We start from the raw sequence: 20,000 nt of genomic DNA on the forward strand, positions 1-20,000 counted from the left end.
ACAGTATCGATATTGGGGCAGCTGTATCGATATATCGGCAAGAGTACTTTTTGGTACATTTTACTAAATTATTTTGTTACAGCTACAGTTTTGTTGCTTGTTTAGTGGAAGGAAACTCATTTATGCGACACATTTGACATTTTCACTCTTTTGATGATTAAAATATTTGTATTTCATACTAACTTTGCACAAGAAGTGGTTTAACAAAGAATTTTGTTTCACAGCCACAATTTACCCATTACTTTTTATTGAACTGTATCAAATATTTGAAATATATCATATCAAATCCAAAATGCACTGTATCGAGATATGTATCGGATCGTGACCTATATATCGAGGTATGTATCGTATTGGCAACTTGTTAATGATACCCAGCCCCAGGAAGAACATTGAAACACACCCTTGAGGCCAAATAAAAGTCAGGTTTGTGGAGATGCGAGCCTGCTCACAGTAAAGACTCGTGTTTTACAAAAAATCCATAATCCAAAGTGAAAAGGAAACATGCTTTTATTTTAGCCTAATTTTTGTTACATACTTTGGCTTTTGATTGTTCATTTCTACGGCTGTGGTCTTAATTTCTCCCCTTTCTGAAACCCGTGAATATCTCCTTCACTAACGACCAGTACAGTTTCTCTTATCTGATGCTGAACCCTGTTTCTTCGCGCTCCCTGGTCGTTTCTTGGGCCAGCTGTCCGTCTTGTTTCGTTGTTATTTGCGGCAAATGCCTCTGGAAGCGTCTTGACCTGTGAAAACATGAGAAAAGCATCTCTGAGTGCTCTGCTTCAGACCCGCTGCCACTTACGACCAAAGAAACACCGACATTTTTCAACCAGGCCAACACTCCACTGCAAATCAAATTTCCCCCACTCTCCTGTGCCCTCTGTGCTGCGTTAGCTGTAAAAGCGCTTGTTAAACTCACTGTCCAGAGCTGCGTCCTTGGAAAATCTATTGGTATTTGAGCATTTGGAGGGTTTGATGGAAGCCCGTCACTCTCTGTCCACAAGGCCACTGAAGTGCTGCACAATCTGCTCATAAATCTGACTTTAGTGCCCAGAGCTCCTGCCGCTCATTCACCTGCATGTGCACCCTGTGGCCTGTTGTATTTTTATTTTGGTTTGGATGTAAATTAATTTAAACTGAAACAAAATTGAAATGTTAAAAATCATAATTAGCTCATTTCATAGGCTGGAATTTAGTGTCGTCGCGATACAAAAAATTCAAAATGTTCAAACTTGATTTCAACACTCGATAGTAATTTGGACGCAAAAATATCTCAGTTAATTATACATTTAAGTCCTATTTGCACGGGATAAGTACAACCTGGGGACGTGTGGTAATTTGTAAATTACCACGTCTGTGTTACTTGCAGCGCATTCGCACGGGATAAACGAAGTCCATAAATTACTCTTTTACTTTTACTGATATTAAGACCGGATACGTCGTAACATCAGATATAAAAATAGGAAGGAAAGTTAGTATAAAGGCGACTGGACCAGGACTGAACCAGGTCTAAACCAGGTCTAAACCAGGACTCGTACAGGACTGGACCAGGACTAGACCAGGACTGAACCAGGACTAAACCAGGTCTAAACCAGGTCTAAACCAGGTCTAAACCAGGACTCGGTACAGGACTGGACCAGGACTAGACCAGGACTGAACCAGGACTAAACCAGGTCTAAACCAGTCTAAACCAGGTCTAACTGGTACAGGCTAGACCAGGTCTACCAGGACTGGACCAGGACTAGACCAGGACTGAACCAGGACTAAACCAGGTCTAAACCAGGTCTAAACCAGGTCTAAACCAGGACTCGTACAGGACTGGACCAGGGCTAGACCAGGACTGAACCAGGACTAAACCAGTCTAAACCAAGTCTAAACCAGGTCTAAACCAGGTCTAAACCAGGACTGGACCAGGGCTAGACCAGGACTAAACCAGGTCTAAACCAGGTCTAAACCAGGTCTGGACCAGGGCTAGACCAGGACTGAACCAGGACTAAACCAGTCTAAACCAAGTCTAAACCAGGTCTAAACCAGGTCTAAACCAGGACTGGACCAGGGCTAGACCAGGACTAAACCAGGTCTAAACCAGGTCTAAACCAGGTCTAAACCAGGACTGGGCCAGGGTATACCAGGATTGAACCAGGACTAAACCAGGTCTAAACCAGTCTAAACCAGGACTGGACCAGGGCTAGACCAGGACTGAACCAGGACTGAACCAGGACTGGACCAGGACTAGACCAGGTCTAAACCAGGACTGGACCAGGACTAGACCAGTACTAGACCAGGACTGAACCAGGACTAAACCAGGACTAAACCAGGACGGGATCAGGACTGGTACACGACTGGACCAGGACTAATCCAGGACTGGTATAGAAATGAATCGAGACTAAACCAGGACTTAACCAGGACCAGTGTCGATCTAGTGGCCGAGTTGCGCTGATCGCTCCCCTCCCCCGGTTCTCAGTATCGATCTAGTTCCTTACCGTTTGCTGCTACACACGTCATCCAGGCCGTCGTCCTGTGAGAAGTGTCTCTCTTCTTGGACCTCTTCCCGTTTCTGCAGATCGGTTTACATATAGTGCGATACGGGGCCGTATTAGAATTTGCCCCTAAAAACCTCAAAACTGTTAAAGTAGGACTCTGCCTGAATCTCCAGCCTCTACAGAACTACTGGTAAAATGTAGATGAAAACTTCATCAGATGGTGGAACAGATAATTTTGAGCTTTGGAAATGTACAGACTAATAATAAAGAGTTACTCAAACATGTGTGAATGAAACAAAACACAACTCCAGGTCTGTTTTTGATAAGATAACAGCATTTTATCATGACTAAAAGCTCTCAAGGGTCATTCTGTGTAATATAGGAGCTTTATTATTTGTGAACGCTGTGTATCAGTTTGACTGTGTGTGCAGTGTTGGACCATATGTTTGCTGTAAGAGGATTAAACTGTGACTGAGCTGCCCACAGCCCACTCATCGTCGTGTCCATTCACTCAGAGCTCCATCACTCTATTAGCTCATAACATTTCCTATAATAACAAAGACACATATAACCAGAGCTATACATTACAGCTGCACAAATTGATTTGAATTGAATGTGATTTTTTTGACAAGTGCTAACCGTCACCTTAACCCCACGATTGCTGTTAGATTTACAATACATGTTTTTAAAAGCAGGATTCTTTTCAGTGCACATTTGGTAAACAATTCCAGGAACTGTAACATGTGAGAGAAGAAAATACATACACATAAACAAATATTCCAAGAACCCTGTGCATTTCAGAACATGTCTGTGGAGGTCTAAACCAGTGATTCTTAACCATTTGGCCGGGGCCCAAAGTAGGACTGGGACCACCTCCTTGGGGGCCCCACAATCAGTACAATATAATACTTTTACTATGAGATGAGACAAGTTACTTTGTTCAGAAAAAGTTGGGCCCCAAGACCCCCTGGTCTAAACTACACAAAGGCACAAGATTTGTACAGATTTTTAGAAATATTTTGTTATTTTCAGAAAACATTCCTATTATCTAAAGCAGAACCACATTGGAAGAGCAAAATCAAGAGGAGAGCCACTTATATCCAACACACACCAACATACTGAATCACCTGTTTATATTAATAAAAAAGTTTGAAAAAAATAAAATAAAAATTATTATACAATTTAATATAATTAAAAAGTTATTAAAATCATTATATAAACTCAGTTTTACAACATATAAACCGTAACCACTCCACAGCCACATTAGCCCATTTGACATTATAATATGTTTAATTCAACAGAAACAAAACTTAAAACCACATAACTTATTTAAGTAAGTCTTTATTTATATAGCGCTTTTCATAGAAATTTTTTTGTCACAAAGACACTTTACAGAGCATTATTCAGCATTATTCATTCACTTTATACCTGGTAGCCACAGCTGCCCTGGGGCAGACTGATCGAAGCGTAGCTGCCCTGCCAATCACCGCCATCACTCATGCACACACCACATTCATACTAGGCAATGTGGGTGAAGTGTCTTGCCTAAGGACACACAGCGATTGAATTAAATGTATTTTTAACGGACCTTGACTATCAACTGTTCTTGGAGACCTGTAGCATGTTTTGGGTTGATCGGGGAAACCGGAGCCCGGAGGAAACCCATCCAGACACGGGGAGAAACATGCAAACTCCACACAGAAAGACCCAGGCGACCCGGGGATCAAACCCAGAACCTTCTTGCTGTGAGGCATGACTGCTAGCCACTCAGCCACCGTACCACCATAAACTACAAGCGCAGAAAAAAAACAGCTCTTTCCTTGTGTCCTGGTGTGGTTCAGCTTCTGTCGGACTAAAGGACACGACTCAGTGTAATATGAGTGTTTTTTCTGTGACAGAGGAGTGTTGATGTTGTTGATGATGATGGTGAGTCTGTTCTGTGTGTGTCGCATTGGAGATGGTTTACTTTTTCAGAGATCAGACGTGTGCAGGTTTAGTGCAGCTCTTTATTTAACATCAATTCACTCACTTTATTTACGTTGGTCACTTTATTTAGATGATGTTAATCAAGAGCTTGTTCTACTGTTTAAAATGCGGCTCAGGCAGCAGGTTGGGTACAATATGTTCAAATATATTTTTGCGGTCGGAGTTGGGTTAGTTGAAAACGTTGGTTGGGTACGGATCGTTTATGGACCCGCGCTCATGATTGGTTGCTGGTGTCACTGCGCCCAGTTTAGGAAACACCATTAATTAAGCCTTGATTTATACTTAGTGTAATGCAGATGTTTGTGTTGCAATCTTCAGTATATGTTTATCTGCACATTTGAAAAAAAATGTTTGAAAAATAGTACAGTTCAGCTATTCCAACAATGGAAAAAAAAAAGTCAAAGTTGTGAAACGCTTGAAAAATCATGTTCGCGTCGCTACTCCTACGATTAGATGTCAATGTCTAAAAAGCAGCATGTTGGAATAGCAGCATGTGACCCACTTTATGTTTCTGAGTGCAGTTTGTGTCAGATACACAGCGATATGTAATAGTATTGAGAGCTTTTGCGTCGCCGCCTTTTCAGACGACCAATCAATCGCCAAAACATGTCTTTAGTCCACCAGGAATTTCTTCAGCCGACTACAGCCCTACTGATTTGACCTACCCAGGGACCCTCTTGTTGTTTTTGCTGCAGGTTTTCTACACAGAGATGAGGGGCGGGCGTCCTGTGGGCTCGGCCTCTGTCATGGAGGTGCCTCTGAGCTTGGACATGCTGACCACAGTGAGTACGAACGCATCAACACAACATGGTCAAGTGTCACACATAAAATTACAGTCACAAACTGGATAGTTTTAGCCAACACACACCGAAACAGGACCATGAACGCTCATGTAGATCAATCAAATCATCTCATCTGTTGTAGTTAAAGGGCCCATCTCATGCAAAATCAACTTTTCAGAGCTTTCTCAGCGGCTCACTCAGAGTCTATGTCACATTTGGAGGGCGGAGCCTGTGCTTTCTCAGGACGGGCTGAGGGAGGAGCAATAGTCGGTCTTTTATAGTTCCTGGTCTGTGACTGTCTCCAAGAAATCAGTAAGATTTCAGAACTACTGTGTAATGGATGTTCCAAAACCCAAATTGTGCAGAAGATACAATGTGAAAAGAGTTATTTTGCTTGAAATGGGCCCTTTAAGTCATTTTTTTCTGGTCAGATTGTGTTAAAATTAAGATCAGATTAAAGTCTAATTTGAGTTTTAGACAGCGAAGTGCCTACAGTTAGCAACACACCTCCAGGGAATATCGATGACATCAGCCTCAAAGTATCAATAATGACTAAACATGTGATTTTCTTTCAGGGCCAGTTTGATGGACAGGCCAGTTTTGTAAGTGTCTCTTGACTTAACTTTTGTCTAAATTAAAGATTGTTATAATTTTTCCAGATGTTTTAATTCCTGTGTTTTTCCTGCTCCTCTCGCTCTCGTCAGGATGTGGTGGTCGGAAACCTGAAGGTCAACACTAAGTACGGGGCCAGTGTGGGGGCGTACGGCTGGGCGGGGGAGGGGAGGCCCAGTGTACCCAGAGACGTCAGCACCGCCTCACACGGTAACAGCATCGACACAGTAACAACATCAACATGGTAACCATGGTAACAACATGAACACGGCAACAACATGAACACGATAACAACATGAACACTGTAACAACATGAACATGGTAACAACATGAACACGATAACAACATGAACACTGTAACAACATGAACATGGTAACAACATGAACACAGTAACAACATGAACACGATAACATGAACATAACACATGAACATGTAACAACATGAACACGACAACATAACAAACATGAACACGATAACATAACAACATGAACACTGGTAACACAACATGAACACGGAACAACATGAACACGAAAACAACATGAACATAACAACATGAACGTAACACATGAACACGATAACAACATGAACACGATAACAACATGAACACGATAACAACATGAACACGGTAACAACATGAACACGAAACAACATGAACACTAACAACATGAACACGGTAACAGTACATTGTAATGTACATTCTTATAACATGTACCAACTTATGTACAGACCCTTCCAGAGTTTCTAAACAGAATACCTGAAGCCTGGTACTGTTCCATACATTAGTTTGATGTATTTTCACTGGGAGAATTAATATGAGCCTCCAAAGTTAAACAGGGCTGTTTTGGTAATTAGTGCTGTAGTTAACATAAATGCAAACAACCATGTAATAAAAGATGGCGGCACAGTGGCTAGCACTCTTGCGAGAGTGCTGTGCAAGATTCCGGTTTGGATTCCCAGGTCACCTGGGTCTTTCCGTGTGGAGTCGCTCTGTGTGTCTGAGCGGGGTTCCTCCGGTTTCTCCTATCAAACAACAACAAACAAAAAAACATGGACAAATCCTGTTGCTCCAAACTCTGTTGCCCCAGCAGCATTGAAGGATCTGTTGTAATGCGTAATGTCTCCTACAGGGACATTAGTGCGTTAATCTTAAACAGTTCTTAAATTTGTTTTGGTGCATAATAATGCATCAAAAATACAATGAGCCACATCAGTTTGACAATAAAATCGAGGTTTTATTTCATAAAGCTGGGAGTTGTATATTTACTCTTGAAGCTACCATCTGCCCACTGTCAGACAGAAATAACGTAGACAGCATATAGTGCTGAAGTGTGAGAATATCTAATTATAGAAATCTTCACTGCCATCGCAATTGTCCCTTGTGTAGTTTGAACTGCACATGCTGCACTTCCAATTCCATGATAAGACATTAAAAACTGAGCTAAAAACTAAAAGTTTCAAAAACTGCTCAGGGTGTTTACCAAGTAGCACAAAAGCACCCAACTACTCAGTTGCTTTGTGTAAAAGTCAGAATGAAAGCTTTTATTTTCCTTTCTATGACATGATCAAACTCTTATAACAGTTCTATGAGCAGCCCTCCACACGTCAGTGCAGAAGCGCCTATATACAGTACAACTGCTGCTCTATATAATCTTCCTGTTTTCCTGTTTGTGCTGCAGAGATGTGCATGCCCCCCACGCCCCCCACCACTCCGGTAGTGATGGCCGTTTCTGATACGGAGCTGGCGTTGTCGTGGCAGCAGGGGGAGAGTGAGGGAAGCGCCCCGATTCTCCACTTCCTGGTTGCATACATCAGGTACAGTGAAAGTATTTAAGTCATTATGACTTTGTTTATATTGTTCCTCTCACAAATGCACTTTCAGTCTCATGTTGGGCTCTTGTGCCTTAACCTTAACTCTAACCGTAACCTATTTGAACTCATATCTGAACTAGAACTAAAGATGCATTACGTAACTTTTCTGCCACATGCTTTTCTCCATGTAGATGTTACCAGACCAAGTTACAGGTCAGATCTGTGGAGAGGCGACCCCGCTCACAGTCAGAACGCCTGTTTTTCTACGTGTTTTTGAGCAGTAACACCACGTCTAATTGAATAAATGTAAGATAGAGCTGTTTATTAATGACATACTGTGGAACATTCCAGTCAAAGCAATGGCAAATTTTTAGAAATAAGCAGGTGACGGACCCCCCAGTCAAAACATTTCAGAGTGCACCTTTAAACCATGTTGTTGATCTATAAATGACTAAAAACATGGAACGTATTCACAAAATTTTACAGTTGTTAATATTCATATAATTTGTCAAGTGTTTAAAGGTGCACTATGTAACTTTTCTGGTGGAGGGTCCGCTACCAGCTTGTCTCCATGAAAATGTTATTTTTTTATGCCTGAAATATTCCACAATGTGTCATTCAACTTGTCTATCTTTTTATCAATTAAACCCTTGACAAAATGTGCATTCTTATTGTGAGCGGGGGACCACTCCACAGATCTGATGTGTAACTTGGCCTAATAGTTGTCTCCAGGGAAGTAAATAAGTAAAATGTCTGTGGAACATTCTAGGCAAAGTAATAACTTTTCCACGGAGACAAGCAGGTGACGGACCCTCCACCAGCAAAGTGAGGCATTGCATCTTAAGTCGTGTATCATTTGTTAATTTCTTTTTCAAAATAAAACCAAAAATAAGAAAAAAAAACAACTATTTTCTTCATTATTTTCATTTTTTCATATTAAAAAAAAAAAAAATGAAAAAAACAGATAACGATTTGTTTTTTCTGTTTTTGATTTTGTGTTTAAATGAAAAATGGAAAAAACAGATAACGGCCGTTTCCCGTTTGACTTAAACTGTGATACCAGACTGAACCAAAACTAAACCAGGACTAAACCAGGACTAAACCAGGACTAAACCAGGACTGAACCAGGACTGAACCAGGACTGAACCAGTACTGAGTGTTGGGACGGACCGGAGATGCGCCTACGTAGACTTTCAGGTGATCAGGATTGAGCCTGGTACCAGATCGGGACCAGGACCAGATTGGGACTGAGTCTGGGACTGAGACTGGGACCAGACGGGAACTGAGACCAGGACTGAGACCGGTTTAGTCCTGGTTTAGTCCAGTTTTAGTCCAGTTTTAGTTCAGTTTTAGTCCTGGTTCAGTCCCTGTGCGGTGCAAAAGTCCGGCAACGGGAAACTAGAAACGGACCGTTTTTTCCATTATTCATGGAAAAAAAAGAAAAAGCAAATTTTTATCCGTTCATTTTGGTTTTGGAGACAAATAATGAAGAAAATTGTTGTTTTTTAATTTTCTTATTTTTTGTTTTATTTTGAAAAACGAATGAATGATACACCGATTCACCTTTAAGTATTTTTTCCAGTATTATTGTTAAAGATGCACTGTGTAACTTTTCTGGCAGAGGGTCAGTCACCTGCTTGTTTCCATGGAGATGTTATCACTTTGCCTTGAATGTTCCACCGTATGGCATTAAACCTCCCATGTTGCATTTACTCAATTACACGTGTTATGTTTCCTTAAAAATGTGCATTCTTACTGTGAGTGGGCTCGCCTCTCCATAGATCTGAACCTGTAACTTGTGGCAGAAGCGCAATGCCATACTGTAGGAAAGTTACACAGTGGATCTTTAATTGTAATGACTTTAGTCGTGATAATTGTGGTACAAAATGTCAGTAGTTATCAGTTGTGTACACATGTGTTATATACAGAGTTCATGTACTTTTAGAGGCTGTGTACTGAAGTCTCACAGGTGAAGTACACTGTAGGTACATGTGGCCCCAGCGTGACTCCCGGGGCCCCTCTCCTGCTCTCCCGGGCTCCAGGCTTTTGTCTCTGATGGAAAAGCTTCATTTTGTCGTTAAACATGTGTCCAAAGTGAACGGTACATTTCACTGTCGCACCTCATGTTTCCCTCCGAACAAAGGCAGAGACGGTTTCTCTTTTGTCAAACATAAAACACAAAATCACTGCAGTCACGCTGGGCTAATTTAGTCCATAAAACTAAACAAGCGGAGGTATAGGTTGATAGAACATGTTTATTTATTTTTGCAGCTTTAAAGCGACTGAAAGAACACAGTGAAAGTATGCACGGGTCAGAGCTGTGATTTGATTGAACAAACAACGTTCAGACCGATGAATCTACGGTTTTTATAATGTATGTGGTCAGCCATATGTTCCCGTATTTCTAAGGCTACGTTCAGACTGCAGGGCTTAACGCTCAATTCAGATTTTTTTGTGAAATCCGATGTTTTTTCGTTCGTTCACATTTCCAATTAAATGTGACTTGTATGTGACTCCAGTGTGAACATTAAACGGCCCAAAAGTGTCCCGCATGTGCACTGAAGGACATGATGACGTCAATCGCAGCGAGCGTGCTCTGTGTTTATGGAAGTTGTCCAAACATGGACGCGAGCATTGAGCACCTGGAGATTTTAAAGTTCCTCTCGTACCGGAGCCAGAACATGAACAACTTACTTGTTTTAAGGAGGAGATTGAGAAGGAGAAGGACGAGGTTTTTGGTCGTGGTGTTTTGATTGATGATGATTGATTTGATGATAAAGGAAATGTGGAAGCACAGGTCCTACTTCTGAAAAGAAAAAAAACAAACAAACTTAGAAATGTGGGAACATAGGCACGCTCCCCTAATGTACTGCAGTATACAGACAGCTGTGAAGTTTAAAACTACCACTGAATGACATCACAAGGTGCAACAACACATTTTGAGCTTTGTAAACAGAACTGGTAGACAGACACAAGCACAACCAATAAAAATTCAGACTACGCACTAGGTCCAAAGACCAAAAGTCCAAAAATTGTGCAAAAGAAGAAAGAGATATGCACTGCAGTTCTTTGAAGCTCCTAAAATTTATTTCAGTGACACCACAATGTGACGTTTCGGGTCAAGCTCTTCTTCAGATGTGTCTGAAGCTTGACCCGAAACGTCACATTGTGGTGTCATTGAAATAAAAATTTGGGAGCTTCAAAGAACTGCAGTGCAAATCTCTTTCTTCTTTTGAACAAGCTTTGTAAACAGCCCAATAATACAGGATTACACAAAAACGTGAATGGAACAAAACAGACTCTCCACCAGAAGAGTTTTTATTTGGAAATTACATATGTCACCACTAAGTAAGTGCAAAATGTACCAAAACCACAAAAACAGGTAAAATACGAATCATTTTGGACAATCTGGAAATAACAGAATATTCAAAAAGAGATAAAAAACATGTTTTCAAGATGCGTATTGCTACAGAGTTCAGGAAGCCCTAACAAACCGTGACGGGGCTGGACACTGGAGCTCTGTTTAGTCTCAAACAAAAGTCTTCTTCAGTTTGAGAAAGTCCCTCATCAATGACACATGTAGCTCCAGGCTCTGCTCCTCCATCCCCCAAACAACATCCACGTCCGCCATGACTCTTTACTGCAAAAAAAAAAGAAAGAAGGAGTATCTGTGTGAGTAACATGCCAACGGAATAGTGCTCTGGTTCTGAGAAGTTTTAAAACGCATGTGACTGGTTTTATTTTCAAAACACATGACTGAAGACGTTTTAGATGTCATCCATGCATGTTTGAGTAATTTTGTGATCTTTCTTAGGCCCTTTTCGAACCCTATTTACGATTAGTGGTACGATTCTGTTCACTCCGCCCACAAGCCGACATTACCCATGCTCCGACGTGGCAATTCTCTATAAATATACAAAAACATGATACAAAAGTGTGCACAACAATTTGACAAACCTGTACGCTGATTGTATTGTATTGTGCGCTCTGAAGAGGTAGTGACTTAGCAAAGGGAGCAAAGGGGACTTGACTGAATTTTGACAACAGAAGGTAACATGGTGATGTGAATATGTTGTGTGGTATGGTACGGAAGCCGAGAGGGGTCACAACAAACGCAAACGCTGCAACAAATACAAATGCAACAACACAACAAAAAGCCACAACAAACCAAAAAAAGCCACAACGGAAATGACCGCGGGGACTCTATTTTAATGCAAACGCCACAACAAATACAAACGCCACAACACAAACGCAAATGCCGCAACACATTAAAAAGCCACAACACATTAAAAAGCCACAACACATTAAAAAGCCACAACACAAAACGTGAAATGAATAATGATAAAACAATAAATTACTTTTACTTACGTGTCCAACTTCTCCGTTCCTTTCCTTTTCACGTTGTAGTTCTTCTTCTTCACTTGCTGCTCGATCGGTCTGTTAGAAAATAGAGTCCCGCGGTGAATTCCGTTGTGGCTTTTTAATGTGTTGTGGCGTTAGTATTTGTTGCGGTGTTTGCTTTAAAATAGAGTCCCACGGTCATTTCCGTTGTGGCTTTTTTTGGTGTGTTGTGGCTTTTTGTTGTGTTGTCGCATTTGTATTTGTTGCGGCGTTTGCGTTTGTTGTGACCCCTCTCGGTTTCCGTAGTATGGCCCTGTCACACTTTGACGATTTAGCCAGCGTATGCCAACGTATGAAAAATCTGGCAAATACGCTGGTGCATGTTGGATAAATTATTGGTACGTTTTGGAAGCACGCTGGCATATGTCAACATACGGCAAGGTCGTTCAAAAATTTTCAGCATGCTTAAAATTTCTGGACATATGTCAGCGTGTGTTTATACGTCCTGCATACGTGGGCCATGAGTTGAGGGTAAGTTACGCGATCGTTGACACACATTCACACAGGTTAATTGTAAGTTCCTCATAAATCCAAATACTTTGAGGTCATGTCTAGAGTACGCATAACTTAGGAGTAATGTGCTTTGAACCTTTATCAAACTTACCTCCAACGCATATTGATGTATGCAGACGTATTTAACATGTTCCGATGACCACAGAACTTACTGAACGTGTTTCTAACTGTTACAGCCCCAGGTCTGCAGTTCTTTAAGTTTTGTGTGTGTCCCTTAATTAACTACTTGTTTGTATAAACCTGCATGACCCGTTTTGTGGCACAAAACTCATTGTCTGTTGTTTTGTTTCTTAATTTAGAGTATTCTATTTTAGTCTGTTTTGTTAATTTACCTTTTTACCATCCTGTTAATTAAACATTATTTAATTTATTCCATTTAACATCTTGTTTTTTTGTTACTTTCCTCACTCCAAGCGAGCTGGGTCGTAATACTAACTTATAGCCACTGTATAATGGTGTAATGGCAGCGTGTAGGGAAACTCGTATATAAAAATGGGGAGGAAACCGTCAGTCCTCCTCCAGACTTCATGGTGAGCAGACCCCTGGCATCACCTGCTATATTTATTTTTATGAGTCGAATCACAACTATTACGTAAATTTTAGTCCTTTATATAGTAAAACTAAAAGCTAGACCAGTTGTCATATTCAATTTAATATCTGTTTTGTAACCGTGTTGTGCGTTGTGTCCTCAGACCGGAGATGGACACCGAGTGGACGTACATCCGTGATCCCATCCAGACCAGCTCCATGGTGCTGAAGGGGCTGCTGCCGGACACCCAGTACCAGTTTGTGGTGAGGGCGGTGAACGTGCACGGCGTGAGTCCCCCCAGCCACATCAACAGCCCCGTGCGCGCTCAGTAAGACCACTACATTATTCTCCATCACAATGTTTCCTTTACACCTAAAACACACTTGTATTTACTCTTGCTCTACTTTTATTCCAGTAGCTTTTTTGGATTCTTTGTTCCAAATTTCATGACTATGTGACACTGAATGTGACTTTAGCACCACTTTTCACAGACTCATAATCTTGCACAAGACTCACAAACTCATAAAATCCCGAGGAGTGCACTAATGAAAAATCATAGTAAGAAAAAGAGAGCAAAAAAATCACGGTGGAGGGGTCGGGCTCCCGGACTGTAACATTGTACTTTGCCATGAAATACCATAAAATAAAAGAGGTGAATTCACAAATGTTGAACTTCTACTGGTAACTAAACCTGAGAAGTCACTATATTACTACTTAAATCTGCTTTTTAACAATATTAATTAGGGCTGGGCAAAATAAATAAATAAATAATATTAATCGCATGAGTTCCTGTGAATCATGGAAATGTAAACAAAAGTGCCACACATCTGTTGTGCAAACAGCATTTCTTTAAACAGGAGCAGGGCACTAGTCTGTAAAGTTCATGTTTATTCTTTTTCCTTTGGAGAATCTTACTCAAAAAAAGAACCAATTTCAGTGCAGTTTGTCAGTTCCTAGAATTTGACTTAAAGAATTGAATTCAGAAGTAAAGTGCATGTGATCATCAGCAGTAAAATAAAGTATTCAGTGTAAATCTCAACTGAAAAAAATCTAATCAAACCAAAAAAAACAAACAAACAAAAAAACTGAAATGAATTTTCACTGCCAAGGCTTTAAAAATGAGAATATCAGTCAAAAACAGTCACCACAAAACAGTACACATAACCAGAAAACACTTTCAGTGCACTTTATCATTTCCTAGAACTTTTTTTTTTGTTACTTTTCTGAACAAAGCCAGTTGCTAAGGCATACAAGAATATTATTATTATTATTAAGAATGCGATCGCTGGCATCAGCTTCTCATGGAAAGCTCTTGGTGCCTATGTGCTGTGTGTAAAATGTGTGTGTGATGTGACTCTGACACGTTGCATCTTGTGATCGGCCGAAGTCTCCCTCCACTTGTTTCACTGAATGATTTGCATCAGAGTGTGTTGGTTTAGGTGATATTTCAGACTCATGAAACTCTGGTGATAAGACAGTTCAGAGTTGCCGTGTTACAAATAACTTTGTCTGTGTCGACTGCACCGTCTGGAAGAACTGTAAAATGGCCATGTAAAAGTTCCTTTCCCTTTTCCATGTTTGTTTCTCCCACTTTCTTTCTCTCTGTTTTCTGTGAGCGCCGCAGCAGTGAGCAGCTCTCTAGACTCGCTCGCAGTGGACTTTTTCAAAATAAAATCAGTGAGCAACAGACGTTTACAATTGAAAAAATAAATAATAAAAACTGCGTTAAGGCGAGAAAAATTATTGTGGGCAATAATGAATTAATAAATTAACGCAAAATTAATTCATAATCAATATTAATTATAGCTGCTACTATCTGTATTAAACATAATTGGCCTATAAAATGTCCTTTGAAAACCAGCAACAACATTGTACATTTTTAGACCGTGATTATTATTATCTTGGTGTAAAAATGACTCTCTTCTGTGACACTGTTGGCGATGGCTGGAGTTGGCGTGACCTGGTGCCCTCCTGCAGTTGGCACAGACACACACACACCGTTCAGAGCCTGGCGTGGTTCACAGCGGGGGGCCCAGATTTGCCCCTCTCCAGACAGGATTAACGCTGACCTCCCAATCAACCACTAAACAATCTACTTATGTATAACGCGCGTTTTATGAACAAAAGTCACAGTACAAGTTTTTAAAAATATTAAAATACATTCACGTGTAGCTGTTCTACGTCAGGTATACCGTATGTTCATGATTGTTTTTGGTTTGAGATTAAAAAGCTGCAGACGGTGAGCGCGTCGGGGGCTGGGGGACTGTTACACAACACAAGATTAGCCGTTAAAGGATTTGGAGCAGCCCCCTCTCTGTGTTTTCAGTATTGAGGACTTAATGTCAATAGCTTCTGCCAATTAGCCTCGCAGCCGGCTGACAGGTTGATTCTCCAGCCCGTTGTTATTAAAGTGGATCTACACTGTAAATCTCTTTGTGTCATGTTGATTATAGCCACGCTGCTTTCAAAAGTGATTACTTACGATTCAAAATACAAATTTAGCCTTAGAATCTTTAAATGTATGGCTCCAAACCACGCAAAGATCTAAAGTTTTTAATTTAAAAGGCCAAAAATAACAGATTCAATTTACTTTGTATGAATTTTCTGTAATAATGTGCGGGTCAGGAGGTATAAGGAACAGCGTGATTGGCCTACTTATGAAACCAACTGATCGGTTACTTGATTAAAAGATGAATTATATACCGTATTTTTTGGGCTAAGCCTCCAGCCCCATCAAAAAACGACTGTGCGCCCAACAATCCAGAGCGCCCTACACAGGAAAACACTCAAGTGTCCCAGCACGACTTGAATAAACTACAAAACCGCACCACCCGCAGCGCACGCAAACACACACGGAGCAGACAGCGACCGCGCAGCGAAAAACACCCACAGACACACTCATCACTCCACGCCGACGAGGAACGGAACGGAGGAACGAACCGAAAAAGCGAGCGCAATGTGCCACTTTTAGACACGACTGAACAACTGAGTCACTGCGAACACGCCGACAATCCAGCGATCCCAGACAGCACCCTCCCTACACGCCACAACTGAACAAAGCCCAGAGTCACCGTGAACGAACAAACAAACAAAACCACTGAACCATCTAAGACTACATTGAGACTGCAGGGCTCAATTTGGATTTTTTTGTGAAATCCGATGTTTTTGCGAGGTCTTTCACATTTCCAATTAAATGTGACTTGTATGTGATCTCCAGTGTGAACATTAAACGGCCCAAAAGTGTCTCGCATGTGCACTGGAGGCGACGCGAGCATTGAGCACCTGGCGATTTTAAAATTCCTCTTGTACCAGAGCCAGAAGATGAACAACTTACTTGTTTTAAGGAGAAGATTGAGAAGGAGAAGGACGAGGTTTTTGGCCGTGGTGTTTTGTGGGGCAGCGGCAGCGACGTCCGTTGTAAGGAACGTGTGGATGTGGAGACGTAGCCAAGAGTGGTGAGTGGCGATGTGCTTAGCTTCAGTAACACAGAGTTCATTAACAATTACTTCAGCGCAGAATAGTGACGTTTGTGTCTTGTTGATAACGTGTAGGTGGATGAATGCACTTTGGCTGTTCAGACTGAAGTCGCATGTCAAAAGATCAGACATGTATCGATTTTAGGAGCACATATCCAAGTGTCCTGGGTCACATGTTACGAGCCCCGGCCCTTTGATATTTGTTTAGAGTGCTCCCGTTCTTCTGTAATTGCTTTTGTGTGTGTGATGCTCTTGGTCCGCGAGCCCTGGACCCGGATGTGCAGGAGTACCAGACGCGGGACGGAGGCTGGCGTCGCAGCATCGACGATTGGCCGTTTATCCCTGCGCTTCCACCAATAAGCGGATGACACCTGTGATAGCGGGGATTGAAATGGGACCATCTTCCTCCTGCTCGAGGCTGGATCACTGCGGCCAGCTCGCCCCTTTTGTTTGATGTTTTGGGTTGTCTCATTTTGTTCTATTGCCGGCTGTTGCCTCGTTTAGTTCGTTGAGACACCTTTTTTTTGTTCGCAGTACAACTTGAGTTAGATTTGTTACATTGTATTTAGTTAGGGCTCTTTAGTTTATTAGATTATTTAGTTTAATTCCTATTTATTTTCACCTCAATTGTCTGTTTTTTTTTTTGTTCTTCCCTTACACTGTAAATAATAAATGCACAATTTTTAGTTAAACCTTTAACATCCTGGTTTTATTGTTACTTCCCTTTTTCCCCTCGCAAAGGGGACGTAACATCGTATTTGAAAAAATCTGATCTGTGTCGTTCAGACTGTCATTAAAAGATCAGATACAGGTCACATAGGGGCCAAAAAATTGGATTTGGGTCACTTCAGGCTGCAGTCTGAACGCTGCCTAACTGTTGAGTTTAGTTTATAGTCTGGTGCGGTTTATTTGTGAAAAAAGTTTAAAAACTGACCATTTAATGACAGTAAAATACGGTACTATTGTTTACTTTTCGTATGATGCACACTGCAAAAACCAAACAGCACAACTTTATAAGAAAGGGTCAAATGGGAGAAGAAGTTGTGTTTATGTTTTATGAATTCTTTCCCAAAACACACAGAGTCTGGGCAGGTCCAAAATAAGTGAGAGGTGGTTTCATTTTTCAGTTTGTGTCCATTGTCCTTCTAAGTTGATTCTTTAGTGGATAAACAGTGATATAGAAGTTTGTAGCAGATTTCTCTTTGCTTGTTGGTGATGAGATATTTGTGAGGTCATGTCCATTGTCAGTAGAGTCGGGGTCTCACAGAGCATGAGTAGGGCTCTGTTTGGGAGGTGCACTTGTGCTGATAGTCGCTCTTTTTCCGCGGCGACTCATTATAAGACAAGTTTAATTGAAGACGAAGCCAAGTAAGTTCCTTTTCAAAAGTTCATTGTTCATTCAAATGAATCTCATTGGACTAAGCCTTATCTCATCATTATCTCATCACCATGGCGACCAGAGATGCATCATCCCCCTGGCGACTGGCACTCATCTGTAGAGTGCTCTGCTCTTACATCTACATTTCTGACGTGTACATTGAGTCCTCATCCACTTTTCCATACCTCGCTCTAATGAAGTGAAAGCTGTCATTCTGACCTGAGCATCACCTTTACATTTCCCCTCCTCACATTTTCTACTTTCATTCGATTCCTTCTTAATGTTCCTTATCTATTTTCTCCCTCTGATGTCTCTATAAGTAAACCCTGTGCAGACACTTTCACATGTTATCAAAAGGTCCAAGATTCTTATTAAAAGTTGTTTTTTTTTAAGCTTTCTGTCATGTTATAATGTTGTTCTCTTGTCAAAAACATGCCTGAAGAGTCATTTTTGTTAATGTTTGAGTCATTTAGTGATCTCTCCTAGGCCCTATTCAAATCTAACCTGATTCATCAGATGGTTTTACTTCGTGGAAACCAGATTAGGATTTGTTCGCTTGATGGTCAGCGGGTACTTTTTTTATTTAACCAATCGCTGCTATTTGTTTGTGACGTATGTAATGCTCCAAATTCTGTAGGAAGAAGGACAATAACATCTTTCCCTTTGATAAAATTCACCAAAAATGGTCTTTGTTCCGCCTTTAAATCCTCGATCTCGGGAATCGTTGCCAACACAGAATGTCTGTCTTCGTCTACATCCATCTCGACGCTTTGTTTACTGTTGTGCTGTTCCACAAAAGGGACACAGACAGAGGCTTGAGTTTGACGTCATGGCTTCACAGCTCTTCACTGATTGGTCGGTGTGTGGTCTACAACTTCCGGGGTCTTGCAAACCGTCTAGTGTATTCTGATTCCTGACCTAGTCGCTGGAGAGAATTGAAATTGAGCGGAGGCACTAGGGTGGTGCCAGTCTGGCTAATTCAAACCCTTCTTAGCTCTAAGAGTCAGTGCCAAGCTCCCACACGACAGTTCTCCATAAATATACAAAATTACAATACAAAATTGTACACAACAAGTTGACAAATCTGTTGCAATGTACAGGAGTTTGATGCATGCTGATTGTGTTGGGACACAACAAACATTTTATTGGAAGTTCCTTTTGTTTAGATGGTGACGGCGTTTTTGGGGCTTAAAAACGCAAAAATCTGAACCCACCCTCCAGAGTGGAAAAGTTGAATTCGCTCCGTCGTAGTGTTTCCGTCTCCACTGCCCAAGACGCAAAACTCTGGTCAGATCTACTCAGGTCGCGTACATGTTTACGTCACATACATCACCACCGAGCGTCACCACCGAGCCGCCTGACATGCAAACACTATCGAATTCCACACACATTTGCGTCACCGTATGCACACAGATTTCCTCCCGAAAACTCGTCTCGTCTAAACACAGAATAATAAGTGAAGACGTGACTCCACTTTTGCGTCTTCTATTTTTAGACCTGTTTTAGACCTGTTTTTAGACCTGTTTTAGTCCTGGTTTAGACCTGTTTTTAGACCTGGTTTAAACCTGTTTTAGTCCTGGTTTAGACCTGTTTTTGGACTTGTTTTAGTCCTGGTTTAGACCTGGTTTAGACCTGTTTTAGTCCTGGTTTAGACCTGTTTTAGACCTGTTTTAGTCCTGGTTTAGACCTGTTTTAGACCTGGTTTAGACCTGTTTTAGACCTGGTTTAGACCTGTTTTAGTTTGTTTTAGACCTGTTTTAGACCTGTTTTAGTCCTGGTTTAGACCTGTTTTAGACCTGTTTTAGTCCTGGTTTAGACCTGTTTTTAGACCTGGTTTAGACCTGGTTTAGACCTGTTTTAGACCTTTTTAGACCTGTTTTTAGTCCTGGTTTAGACCTGTTTTGGACCTGTTTTAGTCCTGGTTTAGACCTGTTTTTGGACCTGTTTTAGTCCTGGTTTAGACCTGGTTTTAGACCTGTTTTAGTCCTGGTTTAGACCTGTTTTTAGACCTGGTTTAGACCTGGTTTAGAC

The 20,000-nt window shown here is 41.2% G+C and overlaps 1 protein-coding gene across 1 annotated transcript in view; it reads left to right on the forward strand.

The window, feature by feature from the left end:
- Window positions 1–20,000, forward strand: part of LOC110153493 (pikachurin) — a 69,191-nt gene that overhangs the window by 26,538 nt on the left and 22,653 nt on the right. Inside the window, exons 3-8 of the mRNA XM_055161960.1 lie at window positions 5,165–5,251; window positions 5,827–5,853; window positions 5,956–6,073; window positions 7,540–7,675; window positions 13,279–13,436; window positions 16,538–16,557. Coding sequence (XP_055017935.1) covers window positions 5,165–5,251; window positions 5,827–5,853; window positions 5,956–6,073; window positions 7,540–7,675; window positions 13,279–13,436; window positions 16,538–16,557 — 546 coding nt within the window. The remainder of the gene's footprint in view (window positions 1–5,164; window positions 5,252–5,826; window positions 5,854–5,955; window positions 6,074–7,539; window positions 7,676–13,278; window positions 13,437–16,537; window positions 16,558–20,000) is intronic.

Source organism: Boleophthalmus pectinirostris, unplaced genomic scaffold (assembly GCF_026225935.1).
Source record: "Boleophthalmus pectinirostris isolate CB_2022bp ecotype Guang Dong unplaced genomic scaffold, ASM2622593v1 HiC_scaffold_4, whole genome shotgun sequence".
NCBI classification, from domain to species: domain Eukaryota; kingdom Metazoa; phylum Chordata; class Actinopteri; order Gobiiformes; family Gobiidae; genus Boleophthalmus; species Boleophthalmus pectinirostris.